Below are 18,264 nucleotides of genomic sequence, written 5' to 3' on the forward strand. Positions count from 1 at the left end.
TTCTGGGAACCCAAAGCCTGAGACCCCAGTAATGGGCACAACCACTTAGATGTTTGACAGAAGCATCTCCAGGTGGGGTGAGCAGCTGCCCCAGGATTCCCTGATGGGAGATCTTTCTGGCTTCTCCATGGGTGGATGATTTCCTCCCCGATACAGTGCAGACCCAACTGAGAAGTCCTTCATCCCCTGGCATTTCAACTTCTGTTCTTCTCCTTGGCAGGATTTTATGTTTCAGGGGGAGGAAGGGTGCTATATCTCACATGGAACGGATAGGCCAGCAGAAAACTTGAGACCAAAGCAAAGAAGCCAAGAATGATAACCTTCCTTCCCCACCTTTAAAGGTTCTTGTACTCTGGCTCCAGTGTGGGGAAATCATGTGCTCAGCCAATAAACCCCATGCTGACAGAGGCCCCATTATCCAAACCACCTAGAGGATGGCCTTTAACCAAAGGACCTCAAGAGGCTGAAACCTTGACCTCTAAATTCTCGGCACTTTTAAAAAGGCAAACATTAAGGTGACTCTGTGTAGAAGATTCAGGTTCCATCACGCAGAAAGGGGAAACAGGGAGCCTTTTAACGGTCATCTGGCACAAAGAGAGAGGGCCTGTCCCTGCTTAGATAACCCAAGGCTACCACACTGAGAACTGCCACCAACAACCAGAAAAAAAGAGCACCTCATGGCTTTAGGCTGTGTCCTATCCAAGTGGAAGGCCGGGCCCTGGTCTCACCTGGGACGCTGCCAGAGGATGCTTCAGTTAGAGACTTAAGAGTGGGAACACTGAGCTGGCTCCCAGCTCTGCCGTGATCAGCTGACCAATCCTGCACAAACCCCTGAACCGGTCCAGGCCCCCCTCCCCTTCCTTGTGTGTTAGCAGAAAGATGATAATACCCCTCATGTGGGGTGGTCAAGAGGCTCAGAGAGCAATTGAGCAGATCATGTGGGAGGAATTCTGCTTGCATCTGTTTTCAAGGATACGGATGGAAATTCAGCGTGAAGCTCAAGATGTCAGAGGCCCAGGTGTGCAATTTGAAAATACAGTTCTGTAACCGTTGCCCTGGTTATAACCTTGGATGTCACTGTGGCCTGGGCTCACACCCTGACTGCAGCTGCAAGGTAGTAAATGTGTGTTGTCTGAAACCACAAAATGTGTGATAATACTGTTGTGTGACACAACAGTGGCATGGTAAAAGAATTCACCAGAGATAAAGTATGGGAATGGTAAAGGAGTAAGAGGGTTAGGGTCCGTGAAGGGCGGTGGGATTTATGGCTCTGATAAGGTGGCTGCAATGAACCAGCCTGAGCTATTGTGACATTAGTAGGCACTACCTAGGGCTGTTAGTTTGTTAGGGGAAACACATCCAGTAAAGAATGTACTTTGTCTGTTGAGGGATCACAGGCAGACATTTGAGAGCTCAGATATAGGGGGTCGTTGAACTTGGAAGGACATCAGTTGGCCCAACAAATATTTTTACGCAGCCAGTGACAGCGTGCCTTTTCAGTCGACAGGGGGATCCCTAAAATCAATCTCAGTTTCAGTGATTCACTAAAACTCACAGAATTTAGCAAAGCTCTTATACACATTTTTATTACAGTGAAAGGATACAGATCAGAACCAGCATTAGAAGAAGGCACATAGGACAGGGGCTAGAAGACCTCTATTATCCTCTCCCAGGGGAGTCATGGGAACGATGCTTAATTTTCTCAACACGATGTGTGACAACACACACAATATTGCCAGCTGGGGAAGCACATCCAAGACTTGGTATCCAAGGCTTCAACTGGCACCACCCACATGGCTCACCTTAGATTCCAGCCCCTCCGGAGGTTAAGTTGGCTGGCCCAATGCCCACAGGTAAATAAATACACTCTTATCAGGCAGGATATTCCAAAGGCTTAGAAGTTATCTCCCGTCAAGAGCCTGTCCTTTCTTTGGAAAGTGCAGGGTCTAAACAACCCAAACCTGCCAGAGTTAAACATTTACTTCGAATCCCTGAACTTGGGAAGCGGGATTCTCAAGTCAAATCACCACACTGCACGAAGGCAATCCATGTGTTTTAACGTCCAAGAAACATTTATATGTTTATTTCCCTTATACTCAGAGAGTTTCCGGGATTTAAGCCATACAGCCAAAAGGCAGGATGCAGAGGAAAGGAGGCAGAGATCGGACACTCATACAGAAGCTTCTCCTGACTGGCCGTGGAATAGAAGGCAAGCTTTCCCTCCTCCAGGTCCAGCCAGATGCCCACCACATTAGGTCTGTCTGAGCAGAGGACAGTCTCCTTGACCATGTGCCACACAGAGAGCTGGCTAGTCCCTTTCCACTCTACACACCAGGAGTCCCTAGTCCTTCCCAGGATCTGGTCACGCCTCATTCCCTGGGAAGCCACCCCAACTGCCCAGTGGCTACAATGCTGAGTGTCCACTTCCCAGTATTGCCGTCCAGATGAGAGGGCCTGGGAGCATAAGGCCTGGCAAGAGGCAAACCTCTCATGACTCCTGGGATAGGGCTGGGGGTAGTGAGATACAGTCACCCTCCGGTGATCCTCGGACACCTCCAGGCTACAGGAGAGGCTCCCTAGGTCAAAGGTTGGACTGATGGCCCCTGGGGAAAAAAATAAGAACATGACCAGCCAGCTCTGACCGTTCATGCTAAGAGGTCCTCAAATCGCAAAAAGCAGCTTTGTATCTTTGAGTGTGATAAAGTTTTACTCATACTGGCTTTAAAACTGGTGTATCAGTGGGGAGGGTACAGCTCGGTGGTAGAGTGTGTGCCTAGCATGGACGAGGTCCTGAGTTCAATCCCAAGTACCTCCATTAAAAATAATAATAATAAGTAAACCTAATTAACCCCACAAAAAACAAAAAAACTGGTCCAACAACTTGCAGTTTTCTGTACATACCCCAGATGTCGTTCTAGTAACAATTTCCCCCTTTCCCACCTTCATTTCCACGTACCCATTAGCCCTCTTTCAGGAAGCCCTCTGTGAATCCCACCCAGCGTAAGTCACCTCTGGCTTTTCTCAACACCCCTAGTGCTTTACCTGTTCTCTAGTGATACTTAATGTCTTCTACCTGTAGTACAGTGATTGATAACCATGGCTGTTTATATCTCTCCAATTACACATAAGCTTCCCGATTAGGGGTCATGTCTTACTCATTTTGTATATTTCATACTCTTTCCTTCCTATTAAGGGAGTAACTAATTGCTAACACTCACATAGCGTTTCTACTCTAGGCTCAAACTTAACACATATTCACTCATTTAACCCTCATGACAACCAACCCCACGAGGGAAGTAAGTACTATTATTGTCATACAGATGAGGGAACTGAGGCTCTAAGAAGTCACCCGACTGGCCCAACATCACACCACTAGTGAGCAGAGCAGCTGGGAGTCGAACCCAAGCAGTCTGGCTCCAGGATCTGTGCTCTCAAGGCCTACTCCAGACTGGGGCAGTGATGGTATTTAAACAGGTTTGGGGGATTGGCAGTTTTGGTTGTTAAGTGGTGGCCCTGGTATGGATGCCCAAAGGTTGCCTGGGTTCTGAATGCTCATGGGTCTGGCTTAACCTGGAATTTGGGAATGTTTAACCCCTTTCGTCTTTGTAATCGGCTCCCCATGCGGAGGGACCAAGTGTAGGGGCACTAGCCAAGGAGTGAGCCCAGCAGCAGAGAGATAGATACAGCGAGCTTCTGCAGCTCCTCTCTGCAGCTGGCCAAACCCAACTTTTAAGCAGACCACATACTTACACTGAGCAAACGAGGAGGTCCTCTTGGGTGCAAGGTGGCTCTGGACAGGCAGTGGGCATGAGGAGGAAGACGGAGCTTCCGGAAGTTCAACTAAGGAATCTAAAAAATTGGGATGGGAGGAAAGTCACATCCAAAAAAAAAAAAAGTCAAATAATTTGCAGCAACATGGATGGACCTAGAGATTATTATACTAAGTGAAGTCAGACACAGAAAGACAAACATCATATAATATTACTTATGTGTGGAATCTAAAAAAATGGTACGAATCAACTTACTTACAAAACAAAGAGACTCATAGACATAGAAACAAACTTATGGTGCCAAAGGGGAAGGCAGGGGAGGGATAAATTAGGAATTTGGGGTTAGCAGATACAAATTACTAAATATAAAATAGATAAACAACAAGGTCCTACTACATAGCACAGGGAACTATATTCAATAGCTTGTAATAACCTGTAATGAAGAATATGAAAAAATATATACATATGTGTATAATTGAATCATTATGCTGTACACCACAAACTAACACAACACTGTACATCAACTATACTTCAATTAAAAAAAAAAAACAATGCAGAGAAGTAAATGCAATAGAAAGTGAATACTGTTCACACCCTGCCCCGAAAGTTCTGCTTCTCTCTATGGAATTCATGATTGTTAATAGCTTGGTGTTTATCCTCTAAAAACTTTTCTATGACTAAGATGCAACTTTTTATTCATTAGGGTTTATAAAGTTAATTTGGTGGTTTCAGTGTCTATGTTTGCTCTTGCAGAAGATTTTCTCAGAATTAAAATGTTTGGTATTTATTTTAAAAAAAAGGAAAATAGAAGTTATCCACACATTGTCATCAACACACAAAGCTTATCTTCCTCATCATGAGCAGAGTTTTGAGTGCCAGGGATTGATCAGGCACTATATCCAGCTTAGGGATGTCCAGCCCCATGTCCTTACCTTTTATTGTCTGTTTCCCAACTATGTTCTAAGCTCCTTGCTGGCAGAGACCTTGTTCGTTTGCATTCTAAGCACAAGCCCAGCATCAGGTGCATATGAATGTTTCATGTATATTTATCAAATAAGTTAACCAACATGGTTCCAGAGAGTCACATCACCCTGACACCCAGAATATCCATGGCCCCCAGGTCAATGCTTTAAACTGTTGTACAATTGGGGGCCATGAGTTGGCATGAGATTCATTACAAATGCTGATACCTAATTCCCTCTCAATGTGCTAAAGTTTAATTGTTACCTTAAAGCTACTGTGTGCTTGCAATGACCATAGTAGGTAGGAGAAGAGAAAGGAAGGGAAATGCTAGAGCATGGACCATGAAGGTGAACTCTTCCCCCGTCTTGAAGAGACAGCAGAACAAAGTGAACCTAAGGGTCAGACTGAAAAGAGACAAAAGACCCTCTTAGGTTGTGGGTTGTGGGCACTTTAGATCATGAGAGTAGGAGAGCTGCCCTTCAAGGAGCTGTGCTCAAAATCCAGGTGGGGACCACTGTTCTTCTACCAAGCTGATACGGTTTTTATTTATCATCAATCATAGCTTTTTAAAAATTTTGCAAGAACTGCTGGTTACTTACTTCTTAGCTAACGTATTTTTTCCCCTATGGATGGGGAAAATAATCTACACTTGACTGGTTGGTTCTTAAAGATACCTAGAAAAAAATATACATGATGTACATTGATAAACGCTGAGTAGCTATTAAATAAAACACTGGCAACTCTTAAATACATGAAAGTATCTTGATATGTTCATCTCTCTGGATATAAACTCAGTAACTTTCCCATTGACTATGATAGGCTTTGTGAAAGAAGAAAAAATAATGCTTTATTAAACAGTCGATTTTATAGAAATATGTGTTACATAAACTTAATTACTGAGAAATTGCTTTATAATAGAATCTAAAGAATCTCATTTCTCTACTAACAGAATAAACCACAGGCTTTTTTTTTTTAAGTAGCCAAGATCCCTTGGGAATTTAAAATAATTTAATAATTTCAGGAACAAGTCTTTTACAGCATCTTTCTGTTTAAGTAGAATCGTTATGCAAAAAAAATTACTGTTGACCCTGAAACAGCATAGGTTTGATCGGTGAAGGTCCATTTATAAGCGGATCTTTTCAATATACAAAAATATACATGTAGAACACTATGCGCAAGATTTGTATTGAAGTGGATAGCCTGTCCTTACATAAGCATAAGGTGAGTGATATTTAATATAAAATTAATAATGGGTTAGTTTCCTGTCTCTTCCTCTATCAGCCTATCATCACAGGTAAGTATTTTTTTAATGTAACAATGTTTCTAATACTGTGTTATGATTATGACTGTAATATTGAATGCCATAAAAATTTTATAATGATTCACACATTAGTGTATAAACTAGGCTACCGGGAAGTTACCATATTGATTACACTAGGCTACCATAAAGCAAGCATATTGCTTTTTCTTTGTTATCAATGCATGAATAGTTACACCTGTAAATAAATATGAATTTCTTTTTCATATTATCTTGTCATATATATATATACTTTTACAAAATTTGTTATTACACACTGGATCATTCTGGCAGGCAGAAGAAACCTGACAGTGAACTCTAACTAATCTGCATGAAAGATAAATCACAATGGTTGGGGAAAAAAAATTACAGAAGAAACAGAAAGAAAAAGGGAAGAGGGAAAAAGGGAAAGATAGCATTTGTTAAATGTAGTAAGTCTGCACAAGTCACTACCACTTGAACAGCTTCATTTATGTGAAGGAGGAGGCAGGGGAGAAGAAGGGGGTGGGGACTGGCAGACAGCCTGCCCCATGTGACCCACATACTGGTAGCTCCCGGAGGCTGTGCTTGTGCAAACCGTTGTGACATCAGTGGCTGTGGCTGCTGCCCAGACCAGCCTATCCCGCTGACCCTCTGGCCAGGGCTCTGTGAACATCTCCCAGCCCTCTAAGTGCCAGCACCGTGTTATCTTTTGACTTTTGATGTCTAGTGTTACTAATATGTATAACATCTGCAGTGTTTTTTTAAACTTTATTTATTTATATATTTGTTTTATGCTACCATATTTTTGTTATTATAAAATAAATTGACTGTACTTTAAAATAAAATAAAATAAAATAAAATAAAATATTGGCTATATTCCCCACATTGTACAGTACATCCTTGTAGTTTATTTTATACCTGATAGTTTATGCCTCTTAATCCTCCACCTCCATCTTGCCCCTCCCCCTTCCCTCTCCCCACTGGTAACCACTAGTTCTTTTTCCACATGCATCTACAGTGTTTTTTTTTTCTTAAATCATAAAAGACAATATTGATGTAGGTACTGACAGATGATTCATCTCATAAACAGATGATGTAAACTTACGGTATAGATAAATACAGTACAGTACTAGAAATGTATTGTCAATTCCTTATGCTTTTCTTAATAACATTTTTTCTACCTTACTTTATTGTAATGATACAGTATATAATAAAACATAAGAAATATGTTAAGAAATATAAATAAATAAAAATAAAACATAAAAATTAATTAACTGTTTATGTTATTAGTAAGGCTTCTGGTCAACAGTAGGCTGTTAGTAGTTAAGTTTTGGGGCAGTCAAAAGTTATACTCAGATTTTTGGCTGCACGAGGATTTGGTGCCCTTAACCCCCATGTTGTTCAAAGGTCAGTCGCGCTCCCCGACAATTAAATTCGTATTACAAATAATCACCCCTGCTGGGTAAGCTGCACCAAAATGCTTATCAAAACTTTATTAGTTTTGATCTCCTGGAAAGTTGTCCAAAATGCAAATCCTTGGGGCTTGCTGCCAGAGATGCTAACTCAATAGTCTTGCAATGAGCCCTGGATTCTGCATTCTTATCAGTGTTACAGAGAGTTCTAGGCCACACCTTGAGAAACCCTGTTCTGTCTAGGTTGTGTGATTTCCATGGTGGGTCATGGTGTACTTACATAGGGTCAAAGGAAATCATTGTGAGGCAGTCAAATTACTTAGCAGCTGTTAAAGTGCTGACCTGAAGGGAAATTAATCTATTGTCTTAAAAACAACTTGTGAGAACTTCTGGGAATGATGTTTCAGGAAATGGATATATTCAGATCTTCTGTTTTCAAAATGTCCTGGACTGGCTCAAATAAGCAAAATCAAAATAACCACAGAGAAAGAACGATATTGTACTTGCTAAGGCATACTTGAATTTTCTAAGTTAAATTTTAAAAATACCTAATGTGTATACTTAATTCCTCAAAAAATTAAAAACAGAATTACCATACGATCCATCATCATTTGCACTTCTGGGCATAAATACAAAAGAGGAAGCAAGATCTCAAAGAGATATTTATACACCCGTGTTCACAGCAGCATTATTTACAATAGCCAAAGGGTGGAAGCAACCCAAATATCCACCAATGGATGAATGGATAAACAAAATGTGGTAGATATATGTATACAATGGAATATTATTCAGCCTTAGAAAGGATGGAAATCCTGACACAGTCTACAACATGGATGAAACTTGAGGACATTATGCTAAGTGAAATAAGCCACTCACAAAAAGATAAATACTGTATAATTCCACTTACATAAGCTATTTGGAGTAATCAACCTCATAGAAACAGAAAGTGGAATGGTGGTTGCTAGGGCCTGGAGAAGGAGGGTATAGGAAGTGACTACTGAATGGCTATACAGCTTCAGTTTTGCAAGATGAAAAAGTTCTGAAATTTGGTTGCACAGTACTTAACACTACTGAACTGTACACTTAAAAAGGGTTAGGATGGTGGATTTTGTTATATGTGTTTTATCATAATCAAAAGTAAAAATTAAAAATACATACTTAAATAATCATGAACAGTCATAACTTTTCCCAAGAAATCACATTTCTCCAGTTGAATAAGGAGTAACATTTCAATCAGAGCAACGCCATTAAATATAAAAATGTTATAAAAGATATGTCTCTAAAGTGGTGTTATGTAAATATTATTATTTAATACACCAGAAATTGACACACCATTGTAAACTGACTGTAACTCGATAAAAAAGAAATAAATAAAATAAAAAATACAGGGACCAGCCATGTGGATAAAAAATTCATTAAGGCACATGCTAGGATAAATTTCAAATGGATCAAAGATTTTAAATACAAAATGTGGAACCAAAGATTTAAATATAAAAGTGCATAAACACACATACCACCTGGGGTAGTGAAGTTCTCTAACTAAAACTTAAACTCTAGAAGCCATAGAAGAAAACACTGATAAAACTTACTACTTGGAAATATAAAAATGTCTATATGGCATTCTAAAACCCATGCTAAAAAGAATCAAAAGATAAATGGCAAATTGGAGAACAAAATTTGCAATTCATATTACAGACAAAAGGCTAATCTCACTGGTTTACAATGAGTTCCTAAAAATCAAAATTTTAAAGGACCAACAACATAAGATAGAAGTAGACAATTCATGCAGAAATGCAAATTAAAAGTTCCATACACTCATTTATCACTTTTTTTTAAGCCTTTAGGTTGGGGGAAAAACATTATAAAAGTTTGACAGCACATTGCTGTGCCTGTTGGCAGGCTGTGGGGAGAAACATTTCTTCTGTAAGAGTGTAAATCGGTATAAACAACCAGAGAGCAGTTTGGCAATGTATATCAAAATTACAAATGAATTTGCCCTATGACCCAGAAATCCTTTCTGGCAATTTAGCCTACAATTATACCTGCGCCTATATAAAATGATGTCTGTACAGTTATTGATTTCAGCATTGTTTGTAATTATAAACAATTGGAAGCAACCATGCATCCATCAGGAGAGGGCTGGATAAATAAATCCCTAAATTGGAATATTATGTAGCTTTAAAGAGAAAATGCTTGAGGTACTGATTTTTAAAGGTATCAAGATACACTAAGTAAAAAAGAAAAGCAAAATGCAGAACAGTGTATATACTATGCTACCTTTTGTGTAAAAAGCATATATTGGGGATGATAAGAATATAAAATTTATGTTTGCTTGTACCTGCACAAATAAATTCTGAATAGGTACTTAAGAAAACTAGTAAAGGTGGTTAACTGAGATGGGGGAAAAGAGGAATTGGACAAAGTGGGAAAGAGACTTTTATTGTATGTCTTTTATATTGTTTGGATATTGATTTGATATTGATTTTTGAATTAAAAATTCTAAATTTACTCGCCAAATTTAAAACTTGATTTTATTTTATTTTTTATTTCATTTTTTAAATGAAGTACGGTCAGTTACATTGTGTCAGTTTCTGGTGTACAGCACAATGTCCCAGTCATGCATATACATACATTCATTTTCATATTCATTAAAGGTTATTAAAAGCTTGATTTTAGATTTTAAATTAGGAACCCAATGTAAATTTAGGAGCACACAGGAACCAAGAGGGCACTTATTTCTGTGAGTCTGTTTTTGTTTTGTAAATACGTTCATTTGTGTCATTTTTTTAGATTCCACATATAAGTGATATTTCTTAGATAATTTCTGAAACAACTGATAAACTGTGCTTTAACTGGTTTCCTTAAGAAACTTTTCCCAAGGCATTATATCTCTCCATTTAAATAAGAAATTTATAAGCAGAGCGAGATGGTTTAATTATTTAAAAGCTCTAAGAGATATGTCTCTAAAGTACAGAAAGCTGGCAGGAAGACCAGAATGCTTGTCTACGGGGCAGGTGTGAACTGTTTTCAGTCACAACCAGGGGACAATAAAGAACCTACAGAGTTAGGACAAAAAGGTTCTTTTCTACATTGTTACTATTTAATATTAATGCACTCGCTAGAGATTACAGTTGAATAGAATTTATCAAGAACTGTTTAGAAAGTTGCATGCTTTGTTCATAAAGACATTTACTAGTGGAAAAAAGTTGCCAATTTCTGAATTTCCTCAGGTAGATAACACAGATGGGCGGTGAGCTAGCAAAATTAGGCCGAAGTTCTGGATTTATAGGTCTCAGAAAACACATTTCTATCTATTAAGGGCCTGTGTTACATCATAGGTCCAGGCAGGTCCAAAAACACATCCAGCCACAAAAATACCTCGGCCCACTCCTTCCTCATTTGCATCACAAGGATAAGGCAGCTGGGCTCTGGGATCCTGTTACTAAAAAACAAAGTCATGGAATGCTTCCCCAGCGTCCATATTTAAACCTCCTCCAACAAATAAAATGCACTTACCCTGCATTTGTTCTTCAAGGGCCTCTTTCCACGTGAAGTTTTCTCGTAATTTTTCCTGGATCTCTTCAAGGTCACGCAGAATGTCTCCCATTTTCCCATCAGGTGTGTCGGAAGTCACTAGTTTTGGAGAAGCCAAGGAAAGGTCCACCCCACCTGACAAAGCCTATTGATAAATAATTAACAACAACAACAAAAAAAAAACATGGATGGACTTAGATATTATCATACTAAGTGAAGTAAGCCAGAAGGAGAAAGACCAATACCATATGACATCACTTGTATGTGGAATCTTAAAAAAAAGACACAAACAATGAAACTTATGGTTGCCAAAGGGGAAAGAAGAGGGGAGGAATAAAATTAGGAGTTTGAGATCAGCATATACACATTACCAGACATAAAATAGATAGCGAGGACCTACTGTATAGCACAGGGAACTATATTCACTACCTTACAATAACCTATAATGGAAAAGAACCTGAAAAAGAATAGATAAATATATGTATAACCGAATCACTCTGCTGTACACCTGAAACTAACACAACATTGTAAATTAACTATACTTAAATTTTTTTTAAGTCCAAAAAATAAAAAAGAATGAAGTTATGAAAAAAAGCAAACTTACAGATGTAGAGAACAAACTAGTGGTTACCAGTCAGAAGAGGAAAGAGGGCATTGGGGGCAGAATGGCAGGTCCAAACTATTGGGTGTAAGGCAGGTTATGAGGACGTATTGTACAACACAGGGAATGCAGACAATGTTTTGTAATAACTGTAAATGGAGTGTAACCATTAAAAATTGCACCCAATTTTTTTAATTAAAAAAAAATAATAAGGTAGTAGTCGACTGTGTCAAAGGCTGCTGAAAGGACAATGAAGATAAAGAGCTAGAATGTCTGCAGGATTTGCACAGAGGTCACTGGTGATCCCAGAGCTGGGTAGGTAGAGTGATAAGGATAGAACCTAGTCTGCTTGAAGCTTCCGTACCTCACCTCAAGCCTTCCAAACTCCCCACCATCCATGTTTGATAGTGAAGAGCTAGGGAAATGATTGAGATTTACTGCTTCCTTTAACTGCAAACATATTCAAGTTGCTCCCTCAGGGTCCCCGGGAGCTGCCCGTAGCCCCGCCCCCTGGCCCATCCCTTCCACTCCCAGATGAGCCTACCTCAGCCAGGATGCTCACTTGATTGTCTGCTCCAGATTCTGGGACATGTCTCTGCCTCTGAAGGCTCCTGACAATATCTACAAGCTGTTCCACCAGCTCTGCCAGCTCCCGGCCAACTTCTGCGATGCTCTTGTGTGCTGCCACCTTTAAAAGAGCAAAGCAGAACGCAAAGCTGGATGCAGGAACCAGCTCTACACAGAGGGAGCTGTAAACGCTGGATAAAGGAAGCACGCAAGGAAGTGACAAAAATGTATTAGAAGGTAGGGAGGTAAACTCCCTGGAACTTTTGCATGCCTGTTTCCCCCCACTGGTTGTCTAGTGGCCATATCAGGGAACCAGAGTTCATATGGGATAGGGGGACAGGAGTGAAGCATGAAGGGGAGCCTAGGGGTCATTTTGAACAGGGGAAGTCAGAGAGGAAATGGGGTGAGAGCCTGGAGATTTGGCAGCGGAGGTGGTGGCTGATGTGAGTGGAAGGGATTTGGCTCAGGAGTGAGCTCCACTCTCACCTCTGAATCATCCTGTGTCTTCATCACTCCTTTCAGAAATGAAAGTGACCATCCCTCCTTCTCTTCAACAGTGAAAAAGATTTACTGTGAAAGGATCTTGGAGACTCTAAAGCGATGTAGAGATGAAAGCTCTTTTTGTTTGTTTATGGACATCCTTCACATTGAAAGAAACATTCCCATGAGAATGCTAAACAACTCCACTTAAAGAGCTTAATCTGCTCAGCTGCCAGGTTGGGAGTGGGAGGAAGTTTTGCAGCCAACATATTCTGGCAACAACCTCAAGACCTGGTGACAGTCATCAGAGGCAGACGGGGCCCAGACCTCCATGGAGAACTTTGCATTACCTCCAAAGGGGGCCCTACATAGAGCCACAGCAATACAAGATGTTCATCAACTCTAAATAAAGCAGTTTTTAATAACTTTTTTGGGACATTTTTCATTTTTAAAATTATGGAACCTCAAAAACTGGAACCAGAACCTTTTTCGTCTTTGAGAATCACTGATGTGTCTCAAAACAGCATATGTTTTGGAAGCTATAATCAGGCTATTTTATAGAGGGAGGTGACTGCCCACCAGTAACACCGTCTGCTCTTAAATTTTCAGGTCTCCAAAATACACAGGCAGCTAGAATTCTGTAGTGGACCCTTATCCAGGCACCTGAGGAAATTAGGAACTTTAAAAAATAAGTGTGTTGATTTTTCTGTCCATCAAAGAAATGCACACTCACTGTGGTGAATTTAGAAAATGCAGAGAATGCGATAGAAGAAATGTTTTAAATCATCCAGTATGCTACCATCCACAGACAATTGCTTTAATTTAAAAGCCAATGGAAGAATATGAAAACAAATATAGGTATGTTCTTATATGACTTAAGTATTGTGCTATACACCAGAAATTGACACAACATTGTAAACGGACTATACTTCAATTAAAAATATATATATTATATATATATAAAGTCAATGGAAAATATATTCAGTCACTATAAACTATGTTAATAAAGAGTTTTAAGGAACTAAGAGATAATGCTGTATTTATAATCAAAAAGAAGACAACAGCCTTATTTATAGTGGGGGAAAAATGGAAGCAACCAATATACCCAGCGAAAGGTGAATGGGTAAACTGTGGTATGGCTATGTAATGGAATATTATTCAGCAATAAAAAGAAATGAGTTATCAAGCCACAAATCATAATTTTGCTTAGTGAAAGAAGCCAGGCTAAAAAAAGCTAGATGCTGTATGATTCCAAGTATCTGACACTCTGGAAAAGGCAACACAAAAAAGATAGCAAAGAAATCAGTGGTTGCCAGGAGTTGGGGTGGGGGTATACAAATAGGTAGAGCACAGCGGGTTTTCAAGGCAGTAAAATTGATATACTGTAACTGCAGATACATGACTTCATGCATTTGTCAACACCCATAGAACTGTACAACATGAAAAGTGAACCCTGATTAAACTATGGATTTTAGTTAATAATAATTCATGAATTTTAACAAATGTACCAAACCAATGCAAAATATTAATAATAAAGGAATCTGGGAGGGGTATATGGGGACTTTCTGTTCTATCTGCTCAATTTTCTGTAAATCTAGAACTGCTCTAAAAAACAGTTTATTAATTAAATTTTTAAAGAGAGGAGTGGGCTGTTTTATAAGTTCTTTTACCATCCACTGTCCCCCAACACACACACACACGCACACACACACAAAACAAGGAACAAGCAGAAACTGTCAGAACCAACTTTGTCAGAACTCGGGAAAACACTGAGTCAAAAAAGAGCAACCTGGGGGGTGGGGGGTTTGGCTCAGTGGTAGAGTGCGTTCTTGGCATGCATAAGGTCCTGGGTTCAATCTCCAATGCCTCTATTAAGGGTAAAAAAAAAATTTAATTAAAAAAAAGAGCAATGTGGCAGTAGGAAAGTTTTGTGGTGTTTTGACTTGCCCCTGCCCCATTCCCTCCTTGGCTCAGTGACAGGATTGAAAATTCCCAGTGTGAAACCCTAGTCCCAGTTCCTGAAGGAGCAGAGCAGACCTTATTCACAAATCTGTATGTCTGTTCCAACCCGGCTGGGGGCTGCCTGAAGGAATGACACAGGGTGCTCATATTTGTTTCACCTAACTTGGAGCTTGGACCAGAAAGGTGGTGGATATTTCTCAAAAGTGCTGCAAGCGAGATAAACTTGCAGGTGTCTGGGGCAAAGACTGCAGTCGAAACAGACAACAGACTTAAGTTCCAGGAGCAAAAGTTGGGGAAAATTGGAATCCTCCTACTTTGTTAATGGGCATGCAAAATATCATTGTTGCTGTGGCTGTTCCTCAATAAGTTAAACATAGAATTACCATACGACCAACCAATCCCACACCTACCCAAAAGAACTGAAAATAGCAACTCAGATTCTTGTATACTAACCAATGTTCAACACAACGTTACTCCCAATAACCCAAAGATGGGAACAGTCCAAATGTCCATCGATGTATGAATTGATTAAAAAAAAGGTGGTATAATCATACAAGGGAATTAGTATTCAGCCACAAAAAGTAATGAAGTTCAGACATATGCTACAACATGAATGAATCTTCAAAACATTACAGCAAGAGAAAGAAGCCAAAGCCAGAAACAAAGGGACAAATATTGTATGATTCCACTTGTCTGAAATATCCAGAGTAGGCAAATTCATAGAGACAGAAAGTAAATTAGACTTAAAAAAAAAGCTAAAAATAGATTTACCATATGATCCAGCAATCCCACAATCCCACAATCCCACAATCCCACAGCTGGGCATATATCCAGAGAAAACTCAAAAAGATACACACATCCCAGTGCTCATAGCAGCACTATTTACAATAGCCAAGACATGGCCACAACCTAAATGTCCATTGACAGATGAATGGATAAAGAAGATATGGTATATACATATACATATATATGTGTGTATATATATATACATATATATACACACATATATATATACATGTATATACATGTATATATATACATATATATACATATATATGTGTGTGTATATATATATATATATATTAGAATATTATTCAGCCATAAAAAAGAATGAAATAATGCCACTTGCAGCAACATGGATGAACTAGAGATTATTATGCTAAGTGAAGTAAGCCAGAGACAGAAAAATAACATATATCACTTATATGTGGAATCTAAAAAAAATGACAAATGAACTTATTTGTAAAACAGAAATAGACTCACAGACATAGAAAACAAACGAAAACAAACTTAATGACTACTAGGAAGGAAAGGGGCTGAGGAGGGATAAATTGGGAGTTTGGGATTCGCAGATACTAACTACTATATATAAAATAGATAGCAAGATGGGGAAGATAGAGCTTAGTGGTAGAGTGTGCGCTTGGTATGCACAAGGTCCTAGGTTCAATCCCCAATACCTCCATCAAAAAAATCTTAAATAAATATAGTTACCTCCCCCCGGTGAAAACAAAAACAATAAAATAGACAAACAACAAGGTCATATTCTATACTCAGTATCTTGTAATAATCTGGAAAAAGAAAAAAAGGAAATATATGTAATATGTAAGAGAATCACTATGCTGTACACCAGAAACTATTACAACACTATAAATCGACTATACTTCAATTTTTTTAAAAAATGTAGATCAGAGGTTAAAGGGGCTGGAGGGAGGAGGAGTGATAAATTATTGCTTCATGGGTACAGATTTTTCTGTTTGTGGTGATTAGTTTTGGAACTAGATAGTGGTGATGGTTGCACAACATTGTAAATATCACACCACTGAATTGTAAATTTTAAAATGGTTAAAATGGCAATTTTTATGTTACATATATTGACACAATAAAAAACTTTCAGAGAGACAGACTGCAGAAAGGCTGGAAAGATGTGGAAATAGGTCAGGGTGTAAAGCACCAAAGTTGGTAGGATTTCTTCTACTTATTTTTCTGAACTTTCCAAAGAACAGGTTCCACCTTTAGCCTGAGAAAACTAATATGAAAGTAGACAAGATAGGAAAGGGAAGAGCGCCATAGGGGGAACGGCGCGCAGGAGGCGCGGATGGACGGGTGGCAGAGGGGAGCGGCGGGTCGCGCCTCCCTACCCGCAGCTGCGCGGTGCGGCGCGGGGGCCTGGGCGCTGGGTCGCGGGCCGGGCTCCCGGCCTCCAGCTCGCGCACCGCCCGGCTGTACTTGTCCGCCAGGTCCTGCAGCATCGTGTTCTTCCGCAGCTCCAGCGGCTGCGCGGCGCCCTCACGGCAGGTGGGGCAGGACCAGCGGCGCCCCGAGCTCCACAGGCCCATCAGGCATTTGCGGCAGAAGCTGTGGCCACAGGGCAGCGTGGCGGGCCAGGCCAGCAGCTCCTGACAGATGATGCAGCCCAGGTCGTCCTCGGCCAGCCACACGGGGATGGCCGGGCCACTATCAGGGCCCGCCATGGTCACCAGACCGCCCCGCCCTACCCCGGGGCGCACGGAAGTCAGGGCCACACCGGGACAGCCGGCCCGCGAGACGTCTTCTCTGGCTCCACCTTCGCTCTCCCTTTCCCATCCTCCTTCGCTGCATCCTGGACCCACCCTTGTTTCCTTCGTCCAGTCCTGCTGAAAGCTGACTTAGAGCCCCCAGCACGCAGCCCGCGGCGCCTTTGGGGCAGTGCTGCCCTCCGTCACAGCTCGCCCTAAGCCGCTAGGAACGCGCTGGTGTCCCAGAGATTTTCTTTAGCTTGATGTCTCCCACCCCCGCCCCATTAAAATGCAACTCTGACAACTCTTTTGAGAGAAGAAAAAGAATCGGATTCGATTCAAGAATTCTTATGAGGGGAGGAGGGTATAGCTCAGTGGTAGAGTGCATGCCTAGCATGCATGAGGTCCTGGGTTTAATCCCAGTAACTCTACTAAATAAATAAACCTAATTACCTCCCTCCATTAAAAAAAAAAAAAGAACTCTTAATGAGAATGCGCCCACTAGGTGTCATCCAGCCACTCCGACAAGTCTTGAGGGATTAAGGAATACCCGGTGCACATAGCTGGGAAACTTAAAAAATACCGATGTTCGGGCTCCACTCACAGAGGAGACTGGTTTCATCGTCTCGGGTGGAGCCCCTGCGCAGGTATTTTTAAAAACCTCCTCCAGATAATTCTAAAGTGCATCCAAAGTTGAGTGACCCCCCTAGACATTTTAAATCGCTATTACAATACGGAATTGTGCTGCTGTCTCCTTACTGCCCTCTGCTGGCTGAAAGCTTATCATCCAATAGACTTCAAGACACAATTCTAGTGTTTTTCCTTGAAGTAGCACGCCTGGCCCTGGCTGGGCTTGCTTGCTTCCTCCTCTCTTACTCTGGTCCTACGTGCATTACAACAGACAACGTTAAGAGCTGAAAGAGCAGTCCCAAAGAGGCAAAGGAACTTAACAGGCTTACACAGCAATAACTGAATGGGAGAGAGCAGGACCCAAGTCCCTCTGATCTGTTGAAAATAACAGAAGTGTCTTATATTTTATTTTACCCCATATTGCCTGGTCTCAAAGTAGGTACTAGATAATACAAATTTGTGGCTATTTTCAATACTGGAAATGACAGGAAGTAGTCCTTAGCCCTGCTCATCAAAGTTTCCAGCTCTTTCCCATTCTAGGAGTTTCGTAGGATTGGCTCTTCTCTGACAC

At 40.5% G+C, this 18,264-nt stretch overlaps 1 protein-coding gene across 2 annotated transcripts; it reads right to left on the reverse strand.

The window, feature by feature from the left end:
- Positions 1-1,570: 1,570 nt before the first annotated feature.
- On the reverse strand, positions 1,571-17,254 carry RNF135 (ring finger protein 135). 2 transcript variants are annotated; one of them, XM_072938949.1, is made up of 5 exons: positions 16,707-17,254; positions 12,122-12,247; positions 10,941-11,103; positions 3,751-3,849; positions 1,571-2,603 (listed from the first exon to the last, which is right to left on the reverse strand). In XM_072938949.1, the coding sequence occupies exons 1-5, from the start codon at positions 17,037-17,039 to the stop codon at positions 2,074-2,076; spliced, it is 1,251 nt and encodes a 416-aa protein (XP_072795050.1). In that variant the 5' UTR covers positions 17,040-17,254; the 3' UTR covers positions 1,571-2,073. The 2 variants fall into 2 exon arrangements, with proteins under 2 accessions (XP_072795050.1, XP_072795049.1); XM_072938948.1 differs by having other exon boundaries at positions 12,104-12,247; positions 16,707-17,250.
- Between the last annotated feature and the right edge of the window lie 1,010 nt (positions 17,255-18,264).

The sequence above is a fragment of the Vicugna pacos genome, chromosome 16 (assembly GCF_048564905.1).
Source record: "Vicugna pacos chromosome 16, VicPac4, whole genome shotgun sequence".
NCBI lineage: Eukaryota > Metazoa > Chordata > Mammalia > Artiodactyla > Camelidae > Vicugna > Vicugna pacos.